The 12,258-nt window shown below is 45.1% G+C and overlaps 1 protein-coding gene across 1 annotated transcript in view; it reads left to right on the top strand.

The window, feature by feature from the left end:
* The window catches only part of TF (transferrin), a 45,550-nt gene extending 34,297 nt beyond the window's left edge, over positions 1-11,253 (top strand). The window contains exons 13-17 of the mRNA XM_053311079.1: positions 295-430; positions 4,365-4,429; positions 8,604-8,788; positions 9,275-9,461; positions 11,027-11,253. Coding sequence (XP_053167054.1) covers positions 295-430; positions 4,365-4,429; positions 8,604-8,788; positions 9,275-9,461; positions 11,027-11,064 — 611 coding nt within the window. The 3' untranslated portion in view covers positions 11,065-11,253. The remainder of the gene's footprint in view (positions 1-294; positions 431-4,364; positions 4,430-8,603; positions 8,789-9,274; positions 9,462-11,026) is intronic.
* The last annotated feature ends 1,005 nt before the right edge of the window (positions 11,254-12,258 follow it).

Genomic DNA, 12,258 nt, shown 5'->3' with positions numbered 1-12,258 from the left:
TGCTCAGTTGGTCATGTGTCCTTATTAGGCTGGAAAAGCAGATCATTGGTAAACTATCATGAAAAGACAGTATTTCACAGGCAATACCTTGTCATTTGTGCTTGTTCTCTTACAGTCACAGACAGGAGTGGGTTAAAAAAAGAGAATTTCATATTTCCTTTTCTCTATTAGTTCTGGAATAAACATTCCAAATAAATTTCTTTTTATGTTAAAAAGGTTTTGTTTCATTGCAATATTTATGCGAGGCTAGCTAACAGTGGAATTAAAAACCACTATTCTCTGTTCCCACGTCAGATAAATTCTTCCAAGAAGGCTGTGCACCAGGGTCACCAGATAACTCTACACTCTGCAACCTGTGCATTGGCGAGTTCAAACACAAATGTAAACCTAACAGTAATGAACCATACTACGGCTACAGTGGGGCTGTGCGGTAAGTATCCTTGGCATTAAAAACAAACTTTTCTTTGGGACTAGATAGGAGAATGAGAATCTATACCATTTACTACTTCCTAAACTTAAAATGCTTTCCTGTGGATGCCAACCATCTTGTGCAGCACTCTAGTTTTAGACTGCAATCCCGGGTGAAAGACCCACCCACTCAGAGGTGCACTTAGTGGACCTTGGGGATTTGGTCTGTGGCCTCCTGTCTCTGGGGGCCCCCCAAAATGTCGTGGGGGAGGCCTCCCCAGAGCCCTGCCACTGCCCTGTGCCTGCCCCACTGCACAAGTCAAATCTTTATTATTATTATTATTATTTTTACTTTTTTTCAACTGCCACTGTGCAGCAGGGATGGTAGCAGAGACAGGGCAGCTGGCAGGGTGCGGGCACACATACGCAGAGGTCCAAAATGGGCCGGAAATGGCCCGACCTGTTATTTGGGTGGCAGGTGGGCTCAGGGAAGGAGCTCGTGATGCTGCCCCCACCTCCTCTGCCTTCATCTCCTCTCGAGTGCCCCCCCACTGTGCTTTCCATCCCCACTGCACAGCGGCAGTTGAAAAAAGGTTGGAAATATTTTAGCTTGCCCCCGACCACCCCAGCCCTCGGGGGGGGGGGCCCTCCAAAGTCCTTCAGGTCCGGGCTCCAAAATTATCTAGGTGCTCCCCTGCACCCACTCCAACCCTCATGCCCAATCCATGCAGTTAAGCTCAGATATCGCCAGCAAAGAGCAGGTGCATCACAAAAGGATACCCAAAGAGCAGGTAACAGCAGGTGACATGCAAGTGAGTCAATCAGTATGCTTTGGGGCAGGGGAGGGAGGAGAGATAAACCTTCTTTATTAAACCAGAGAGGAGAGCTGGTCTTGTGGTTGCAAGCATGTCTTGTCCCCTTAGCTAAGCAGGGTCTGCCCTGGTTGCATATGAATGGGAGACTTGATGTGTCAGCACTGTAAGTTATTCCCCTCAGAGGATGAAGCCACTCTGGAAAGAACATCTAGGTTCCAAGTTCCCTCCCTGGCTTCTCCAAGATAAGGCTGAGAGAGATTCCTGCCTGCAACCTTGGAGAAGCCACTGCCAGTCTGTGAAGACAATACTGAGCTAGATAGACCAATGGTCTGACTCAGTATATGGCAGCTTCCTATGTTCTTCCCTCAGTAGTAAACATATTTGACCTAATAGAAAATGTATTCTCTCCATAAGAATAGCCTGGCTGGATTAGGCCTAAGGCCTATCTACTCCAGCATCCTGTTTCACACAGTGGCCCACCAGATCACAGGCAAGAGCTGAGGGCATGTCTTCTCTCTTGCTCCCTTGCAACTGGTCTTTAGAGGCATCTTGCCTCTAAGGCTGGAGGTGGCCTGTAACCCTCAGACTAGTAGCCATTGATAGACTAGTCCTCCATGAATTTATCTAAGCTTAAAGCTATCTAGGCCGGTAGCTGTCACCACATCTTGTGGTAGAGAATTCCACAGGTATATTATGTGTTGTGTGAAAAAGCACTTACTTTTGCTGGCCGCAAATTTCTTGGCAAACCATTTCACGGGATGACCCCTGGTTCTAGAGTTATGCGGGAGGGAGAAAATTTTCTTTCTCTCCACACCATGGAGAGGAGAGCTGGTCTTGTGGTAGCAAGCATGACTTGTCCCCATAGCTAAGCAGGGTCTGCCCTGGTTGCATCTGAATGGGAGACTTGATGTGTGAACACTGCAAGATATTCCCCTCAGGGGATGAATCCGCTCTGGGAAGAACAGAAGGTTTCAAGTTCCCTCCCTGGCTTCTCCAGGGTAGGGCTGAGAGAGATTCCTGCCTGCAACCTTGGAGAAGCCGCTGCCAGTCTGTGAAGACAATACTGAGCTAGATAGACCAATGTTCTGACTCGGTATATGACAGTTTCCTATGTTCCTATGCACCATGCATAATTGTATAGACCACTATCATGTCGCCCCTCAGACGTCTTTTTACTAAACTTAAAAGCCCCAGGTGCTGTAGCCTTGCCTTGTAAGGAAGGTGCTTAGGCCTCTGATCATTTTGTTTGCCCTCTTCTGCACCTTCTCCAGATCTATAATGTCCTTTTTGAGGTATGATGACCAGAACTTTACACAGTACTCCAAATGTGGCCACATTATTATGATATTTTATTTTCAGTCCCCTTCCTAGTGATCCCTAACATAGAATTGCCTTTTCCACAGCTGTCTCACATGGAGTTAACACTTTCAACTAGCTGTTCACCACAACCCCAAGCTCTCTGTCCTGGTCAGTCACCAATAGCTCAGGCCCCATCAGCGTATAGATGAAGTTGAGTTTGCTCCTATTCATACCAGCAGCTCAGTGGCTGACATTCTGACTAGCAAAGTATGCACATAAATAGCAGCACACAGTGGGACTGCCCCTGCGGGTCAGTGTGTTTTCTTATATGCACATTTTTGCACAACCGAGTCAGTGGGCACTTCTCCTGCACTTCCAAAGCCTTGTCACTGCAGAAACACACCACTTAGGGCAGCAACAAGTGGTTTTATAGGCCTCAGAGCTCAGCTAACCATAGACAAGTTATGGACAGCTGACCATGCTTAGCCTGGCATTACACTCTAGAGTTGAGCTCTGGGTTATGGTGGGTCGTAGTTCAGTGGTAGAGCATCTACAGATAGTAAGTTTATTTACGGTCCATGACCAAATTAGAACACAGGAAAAGTTAAAATTCTAATAAAAATATAAAATACAGATTAACACTATAAAACATTGTGATATAAAGGGTTTTTTTTTAAAAAAAATAGGCACATACATATAAAAAGAGATGTTTAAAAACTAATTTGTTCATTCCTTACCTTTATAGCCGCTACACAAAATCTTGCCGTGGACCCAGTAATTCCCTTATACTGATCTGACAAAAAATAGGCAACATAATACTCATCGGAATGACCGGGATATTTTCTAAGATGAGGCTGAATCCAGTTAAAGTGAATAGATTTGTAGAAAGGGCAATAGAGGAATTGCCCTTGAGCAATTGCCCATTGAGACAATGAGCAATTGTCTCAACCACTCCTGCACCACAAGGGCATAGGCGATTCCTCCAGGGAATTCTCTTATATCTTCCCTCCAAAACCGCAGAAGGCAGAACATTAAACCGAGCTTGAGAAAAAGCTCTCCTCTGACTTAGGACCGACAAGTGCGTATAACACATGTTCCAGGCGAAACCCGGACATTAAAAATGGGTTCTGAGCTAAGCCTTTGTGAGTCCTGTCTCAAATGATGCCATTACCCCACCTAGTGATACAAATCAATGACACTTACTGCTCTGCAGCAAAATACAGCTTCCTGTATTTCATAGGAACATAGGACACTACCATATACTGGGTCAGACCATAGGTCCATCTAGCTCAGTATTGTCTTCACAGACTGGCAGCAGCTTCTCCAAGGCAGGAATCTCTCTCAGCCCTATCTTGGAGATTCTAGGGAGGAAGCATGGAACCTTCTGCTCTTCCCAGAGCGGCTCCATCCCCTAAGGGGAATATTTTACAGTGCTCACACATATAGTCTCCAATTTATACGTAACCAGGGCAGACCCTGCTTAGCTAAGGGAACAAGTCATGCTTGCTACCACAAGACCAGCTCTCCTTCTCTTATGGCTATGTGGCTATTAAAATATACTTCCAGGCAAGAAAATTCTGATTACCAGAAAAATGCAGCAATATCCACAATACAAATTTGGACATAAGCTTTTCAGAGGATAGCCTTTTCTATTTCTGATAAAAGTGCTATCTCTAAGATACTTTTGGACTATACAAGTTACTAGTGACTACACACGTCTTTCCAAATTTTGAATCCATTTCAACACAGCTGGAGATACTCAAAGGACAAGAATTACAGTCACATGGAGGACAGCATTTTACAAGGACTCTGTAACATTTCCTTTTTTGTTGTACTTTCTAGGTGTTTGATTGAGAAAGGAAATATAGGCTTTGTTAAACACACCTCCATTGATGAAGTCACAGAAGGTATGTTTGTTTGACTGTTGGGGTTCTGAATAGTAACAAAAGTAAAATTTAATTTTAGTTTAACACACATCTTCTCTCTCATCAACTATAACATACTTTTAACCAGGGGCATAGCAAGGTTGTAGTGGGCCCAGAGACACGATTTTAAAATGCCCCCCGCCCTCACTGAAGTTCAGCTCATGAAGTAAAGCAATCTTAAATGAGGCTGAATAGTGGTAACAAAAAGCATAGTAAAACTATATATATATATATATATATATATATATATATATATATATATATATATATATCCTCTCTAATAAAACGCTTGGTGTCCGTCCGTGGACGGACACCAAGCGTGTGTCCGTGCCTCCATGCCCTGTTCTGCGCCTGCGCGAAGCGCAGGCGCAGAACAGGGCAAGGGAGACATGCTCGCCGGCACCCGGCAGCCATCTTGGGCGGCCAGAAGCGGCCGCCCTGAAGAAGCCGGAGAGGAGGCGGCGGGAAAGTGACCGAGGCGGCGGCGGAGCCGCCGCCTCGGCCAAAATAGGTGGAGGCCGAGGGCGGAGCGGAGGCCATGTAACCTTAAAAAAAAATTTACTCCCGCGGCCGCCGCCGCCGCCGACCGCCCACCCTCCCTCCCAGCTGCCAAGTCCCCCTTACCCTGGCCGACTGCTGTCGGCCGAAGACAGCCCTTAATCTAAGAGGCAGAGAGGAGCTCGCAAGCAGAGCTCCTCTCTGTGCAAAGCCTCTTGCCGAACTGCCGCTTTGGGCGCTTGCGTCCCTTGCGCCCAAAGCGGCAGTTCGGCAAGAGGCTTTGCACAGAGAGGAGCTCTGCTTGCGAGCTCCTCTCTGCCTCTTAGATTAAGGGCTGTCTTCGGCCGACAGCAGTCGGCCAGGGTAAGGGGGACTTGGCAGCTGGGAGGGAGGGTGGGCGGTCGGTGGCGGCGGCCGCGGGAGTAAATTTTTTTTAAAAAGTTACATGGCCTCCGCGCCGCCCCCGGTCTCCGTCTCCCCGGCCTGGCGGGGGCAAGTGCCTGGGCCGATTTGGCCCTTAAAGGTAGGGGGGGAACGGCGGAGGGAGGGGGAATGGCGGCGGGGGGCCAGGAGCGCTGTTACTAGCGCCCGTTATTCAACGGGCCAAAATTCACTTGTATATATATATATATATTTATATATATATAGCAATAGCAAGCAATAGCACTTACATTTATATACCGCTCTATAGCCGGAGCGCTCTAAGCGGTTTACAATGATTTAGCATATTGCCCCCAACATTCTGGGTACTCCTATATATATCTCCTATGTGCCACAACAGAACATCATCCAAAATCATTTTTAAAAAGTTTTTGTAAATTGTGGACAATGCAAGGCATTTAATTTTACTAGAGAGAGACATGCTGTTCTGGTAGTTCCATAAAACTCACATCAATTTTGGAGGATGAATACAACTGAAAGAAGCCCGAGTGGGTGCACAGCCGGGGGGAGTCAGTCATGTGACTTGCCTCTGGGGCCCCCCCCAAGGCAGTGGGCCCCCAGACAACTGTCTCCCCTTGCCCTATTATAGTTACGCCCCTGCTTTTAACTGTTATCATCAACTGGTTTATGAGGACTATCAGGGAAGGGAAGGATGAAAATCATTGTCAGAATTTTCAGCATTATTTACTCTGTTACAAATGTTTATTATGTAAATGAATTGTGATCTAAAACAGGGGTTCCCAACACTGGTCCCTTGATGTTGGACTGTGATGCCCATAATCCCTAGTCACAATGGCCAAAGGGATGCTGGGAGCTGTAGTACAACATTGGGGGACCCAAGATTAGGAATCCCTGATCTAAAAGCAATTAGAATTAGAAATCCAAAGTCAAAAGCCAGGTAACAGATGAAGTTGAATCAGGTAATAGCCAGATGCTTCAGCAGAGCCAGGAACAGTGTTCTCTCTAACAGAGATTTCCAGATGTTGACTACAACTCCCAGAATCCCCAGCTGCAATGACTTTTGCTTGAGGATTATGGGAATTGTAGTCAACAACACCTGAGAATCCCTGTTAGAGGGAACACTGGCCAGGAAAGGTGATTTTTACTGGACTGAAGTAAGTGAGGATAGATAAAGAGAAGACCAAATCTAGATGCACCAAAATTTAAACAAATTGCTATGACACTAGTCTTCTATTTGTTAGATTGGTTGAAATCTAATTCTTACCACCCACTGACTGTAGTATATACTACATAATATTTCTGCATTTTAATCATGGTTGTGACAGACTTCTACCAGGGGCTCCAATAGGTTATTTTACTAAATTTCAGAATTTATTGTGTTGCCAACATTCATATTGTGTTGCAAATTCAGAAGTGCAGGTGCTCTTTATAATAGTCCTCATGGCCATGCCCACCCCAACAGCCAGAGAAGCCAAGTACCAGTGCTCCGTCCCTACACCTCCTGCCTCCTCTACACCCCTTTTGTCAACTGTTACTCATTCCATACCTTCAGAAAAAAGAATCAGTGCTGTAGCTGTTATTGCTTTCCTTTTAAAAGTACTGTACTTAAAAGTCACCTTAAGTGGCACAGCGGGGAAATGCTTGGCTAACAAGCAGAAGGTTCCTGGTTCAAATCCCTGCCTGTACTATATCAGGCAGCAGCAATATAGGAAGATGCTGAAAGGCATCATCTCTTACTGTGCAGGAGGAGACAATGGGAAACCCTTCCTGTAGTCTATCAAAGAAAACCACAGGGCTCTGTGGGCACCAGGAGTCAAAACCGACTTGACGGCACACTTTGCCTTCACTTAAAAGTTAGCCGAAAACTGCAGCCTGGGAGAGAGACTGAAAATGCACCTTGATTGGCTGATGTGATAATTATAGTACCATAGCTCGGCTTATTTATGGGACAAACGTACTGTAGCTGGCTCATGTTGTCATCTCCCTCTAACTCTGTGGCCAACTAACAGGCCCCAAATCCTATCAGACTATTAAGGTGAGCAAATTGCAAAATTTAAGAGGAGGTGGCAAAGGTGCAAGCCGCTTGCATGCAGAAGGCTCCAAGTTCCCTCCCTGGCATCTTCCATATAGGGCTGAGAGAGACTCCTGTCTGTAACCTTTGATAAGCTGCTGCCGGGTCTGACTTGGAATACGACAGATTTCTATGTTCCTTCTTCTTCTGGGCGCTTTCCAGTTTAGCTGCTCAAAAGCGGCTAAATGCCTCATTCCGGCAAATCGCATTCAGAACGTAAAACCTGCAGGGGGAGCAGTCTTGTGAAAACTTACAACCCGAAAAAAACACCTTTTTTATGCCAGATATACAACATCCTGGCTCTATATCGCAGTGATTAAATCCGAAACAAGGCACTGGAAATGTGAACGGCACCCTGCTGTCCATGTAGGGATTGCAGTGCCACAACACAGGAAGTGTGGAAGCACACTTCTGAGATAGGGTCTAAGATAGGGTCACACTTCTGTTGTAGGGTCTAATCTGGAAAGCGCCCTGGTTACTTTTCATTGCTCAATCAGCAGGCTTTTTTTGCAGGCTACTAAGATCTAGCCTTGATACTGCAGGCCTCTGCTGTAAGAGGACTGCAGCTCTGGTTTGAGTGGGATATTGCGGGGAGGCACTGAGGAACTCCCTTTTTCTCTACCACCATCCTGGGAGTAGGGGTGGAGTGGTTGGGAGTAGAAGGCAGGGAACAGCATTTGTGATTGTGCAGATTACAAGGTCAGACTGAAATGCCATGGAAGAGTTATCGGACACACCTGTGGCACTAATTAAATTGATGTAGGGATGCCCCACCACCACCCCTGCCAAGAAAGATACTGCTCTTTAATCCTGAGTCTATGGGAGAGGCACTCTGCAGTTACCTACCCAAATCAGACCTGCAGCCTCCTCATACAACAAAGGCCTTTGATCTGCTGTTATATTAAATCATGGTTTAACAGCACATCATGTAGTCATTCACACACAAAAAGTACATGGCACCTGTATACAGTACATGTACAATATAATGTCTAGTCTCAAACGGGATAATTGTTGGAAATGTGATGTGTGAGGTGGGAGGAGTTGGGAGTGAGTTGCAGGAGAAGATTATAGATAAAAGAACTGCTCTCTGTAAGTTTTCTTTTTGTATATTGTTACTTGTTATAGGAAACCCATTCAATAAACTATTTTTAAAGCCTTATAACATTGTAAACCTATAATTTCCAGGCCCCAATAAACCTTCTTGGATTGGCACAAAGACAAAGAATGACTTTGAGATCCTGTGCCTTGATGGTACCCGTCGTCCAGTTTCTGAATACGCTACATGCAATCTGGCTCAAGTTCGCACTCACGCAGTAGTCACCCCACCTGAACATGCTAATATAGTCCGTCAAATAGTGCATGCACAACAGGTAAGATCTGAATAGGTGACTGCTCAGCTCACACTCAACTGCTTTGGATATTTATTTATTTTTAAACAGAAAATCAATTTTAAAATACGTAAACACCAGCTCAAGCAGAAGAACCCATAGTAGGTTCAACAAGAATGTCCCCCCACCCACCCCGGCCTTGAATATCATGAGAAAACAAATGATAGAAGAGCCAGAGTCGTTAAATTATTAAGAAACAAGCTCAGTGAAAAGTACAGAAGTGAAATTGTTGACACAGAAGTTCCATGGGATGTGGTCACTGATTTCTTTACAAAGCAAAGTGTAAAACAGGGGCTCCCAACCTATGGCACTCCAGATGTTGCTGAACTGCAACTCTCATCAACCCTAGCCACTATAAACTGTAGCTGGAGATCACCAACATCTGGAGTACCACAGGTTGGGAACCCCAGGTGTAAATAGTTTTATTATGACACGTCCTTGAATTTTATTTTTGTTAATTTATTACAGGACTTATTTGGAAGCTCTGGATCATTAAAAGATATATTCCACATGTTCCAGTCTCCAACCAAAGATAGCTTGTTCAAAGATGGTACCCTGTGCTTAGCTTCAACTAAAGAAAAAGAGACTTACAAGGAATATCTTGGTGATGGATATCTGGCGGCTGTTGCTGGACTCAATAAGTGCTCACCTTCAGGTATGACTAGTACTCTTAGATACATGTAATCAGGTCCATAAGCACAAACTGCACTGCGACCTAGATATGACTCTTAGAACACTCTTTGGGAAGTTTCCAGTTGACACGGCTGGTGCTCCTGTTGAAACCCTCAGAAATGGAAGTGGTGGAAAACTCATGGCAAATTCAACATAACTCACTAACAAGCCTACTGTCATGGGAAGGAAACAAGTCTCTATTGTGCCCTCATGGTGCCATCCAGTGGCGCCTTCTGGTGTGGCTTGAGACATACTGCAGCTTGGTCATCAGGGTGATGTGAAGGAAAGCTTGGCTGTCCATTGTGACTTAGCACTAGCCCAAACACCCCTGATGACTGAGATAGGGCAGAGCTGCCTCCCCTTGGTGTGCAGAGCATACCATTTGCCATTCTTGAATTCTCCAAAAAAACAACAACCCCAAAACAGCAAAATAATGCCAATTGGTACAGTGGCTTTTACAAATAGAATTTCTGCCCACCAGGGAACGATGCAGAAACATCTAGCCCATTTCACACTGACTAAATGTTTGACTAACAAGCAGAAGTTTGCTGGCTTGTTTCCCAGACTATGGGAAACACCTATATCGGGCAGCAGCGATACAGGAAGCTGCTGAAAGGCATCATCTCATACTGCGCGGGAGGAGGCAATGGTAAACTTCTCCTGTATTCTACCAAAGACAACCACAGGGCTCTGTGGGCGCCAGGAGTCGAGATCGACTCGATGACACACTTTACCTTTTACAGCAAAGCCTCAGAATGGCATTAAGATATTGGCCCAGTATACTGCTTTAAAAATCTTTTTAGTCCCTTAGTCCTTGAAATAGTACACTTAGGCGGGGCTCCAAATGCTGATGCCCCCCCCCAATGTATGTACACTTTTTTTCCCCATCACATGCCACTGTCATGCATACCCACCTTTGCCTCTACATAGTGTACACACCCTCCTTTGAGTGCTGCTGGACTGCTAATGAAGAGAGGGAGGAAATAGAAAAAGAAATGGCAGGACTGCTCCGATGGCAGTACTGGAGATGCTGCAGTATTTTATTGTCCTTTTCTCATTTCCACCCTCTCTCCTTTTCATAGCCAGCTCGTGAAGGAGGTCATGGCCACAGAGGGGGAAAGAGAAAGAAGAGGAGGACTGTCTCAGAGCAGCTCTTTACCAGGCAGTGGTGAAGAGCTGCTCTGATGGTGGGAGGTGGCAAAGGGAGGCGGGTGGGGGCATCTGGCTACCCCTCTAGTACATCAATAATCGGCCACTTGAGAAGACTGCCTCCCCTTGCCCCATGGAAGGGTTGTCCCTGCTTTGAAATATAAGTATTTCATCCCCCTAAAGATAAAACGTTTTGCAGAGAGCTGGTTACATCACTAATGTTCTTCAGCTGGTTACATAACTAATATTCTTGTCTTTAGTTTGCATAGTCCCATTGAATCCTTAAACTGAAGAAGTAATTCTTGCTGAGGGTTTAGTTTTATGTATTTATCTATGTTTGGTCTATTAATCCTCATTTATGTGTGTTTGTGTTTGCTGTTTTCCCCTCTCCCATTCCAGAGCTCCTTCAGGTCTGTACTTTCCATAAAGATGAATAATCTGATGAACTGCAGCTCCTTGCAAGGAAGAAAAGCAAAGCCAGAAGCTTCATTCGTTCTTGTCTGAACTTGGGGATTCTGTCCAGCTCACTCTTTTCTCCTTAACAATGCAAAAGTGTTCAAGCTTCTCTTCATATGGCTTTATAACTCCCTGGTGTCAGTAGTGCACAAATAAATAAATAAATAACATTCAGTCTCACAATTTAATTCTTCTTGTTTGCTACAATTACCGAATCCTTAAATATTTGACATCCTATATTAGCATTTTGCAGACTGAGGAACTTCGCATTCTATCAAGAATGAACACAATTGCTGGAATAGGAACATAGGAAGCTGCCATATACTGAGTCAGACCATAGGTCCATCTAATTCAGTACTGTCTACACAGACTGGCAGCGGCTTCTCCAAGGTTGCAGGCAGGAGTCTCTCAGCCCTATCTTGGAGATGCCAGGGAGGGAACTTGGAACCTTCTGTCCTTCCCAGAGCAGCTCCATCCCCTAAGGGGAATATCTTACAGTGCTCACACTTCTAGTCTCCCATTCATATGCTACCAGGGTGGGCCCTTCTTAGCTAAGAGGACAAGTCATGCTTCCTACCACAAGACCAGCTCTCCTCTCCAGACTGAGGTAATCCAAAGAACTATGTGATAGTTCTGAGGTATCCCTAGTGCAACTGTTGATTGACATTTCCTTTCAACAGCAGACCACCATGTCATGTCATATAAAACATTTCTGAAACTGCCTTCAGTTTCAAAGCAAATTTACCATGTCTTTGCTAGGGCCTGCTGTTAAAAAAAATATACAGATCTGAAGTTTCCGTGGGTGTATTCTCAGTGTTACTTTAAAAAAAAAAATTAATGTGCCCTAATACAATTCACCTGAAAGTATTCACACACACGCAGCATAAAAACATGCATGGAGGCTCTGCAAGGAGCTCTGCAAGGAGCAAACATTATGGATGCTACACCTTGTAACCTGTAAACTGTACACGTAGAGTATCAGGATTAATGACAGAGATAACACTGCTTGTTCAGAAGCAGTACTGGATCAAATTAGCATGCTTATGTTGTAGTAATAGCTCAGCTATCAAAGACTAGGCATGGAGACTGGTTGGGTTTATATGTGCAGCAGCAGAATGAGGTGGTAGAATGAACTTTACCACTTCAGACTGCAAGTGAGGAATCGCACGTTCCCT

This window comes from Hemicordylus capensis, chromosome 3 (genome assembly GCF_027244095.1).
Source record: "Hemicordylus capensis ecotype Gifberg chromosome 3, rHemCap1.1.pri, whole genome shotgun sequence".
In the NCBI taxonomy this organism is placed as follows: Eukaryota; Metazoa; Chordata; class Lepidosauria; order Squamata; family Cordylidae; genus Hemicordylus; species Hemicordylus capensis.
This window is presented reverse-complemented; position numbering and strand designations above follow the sequence as displayed.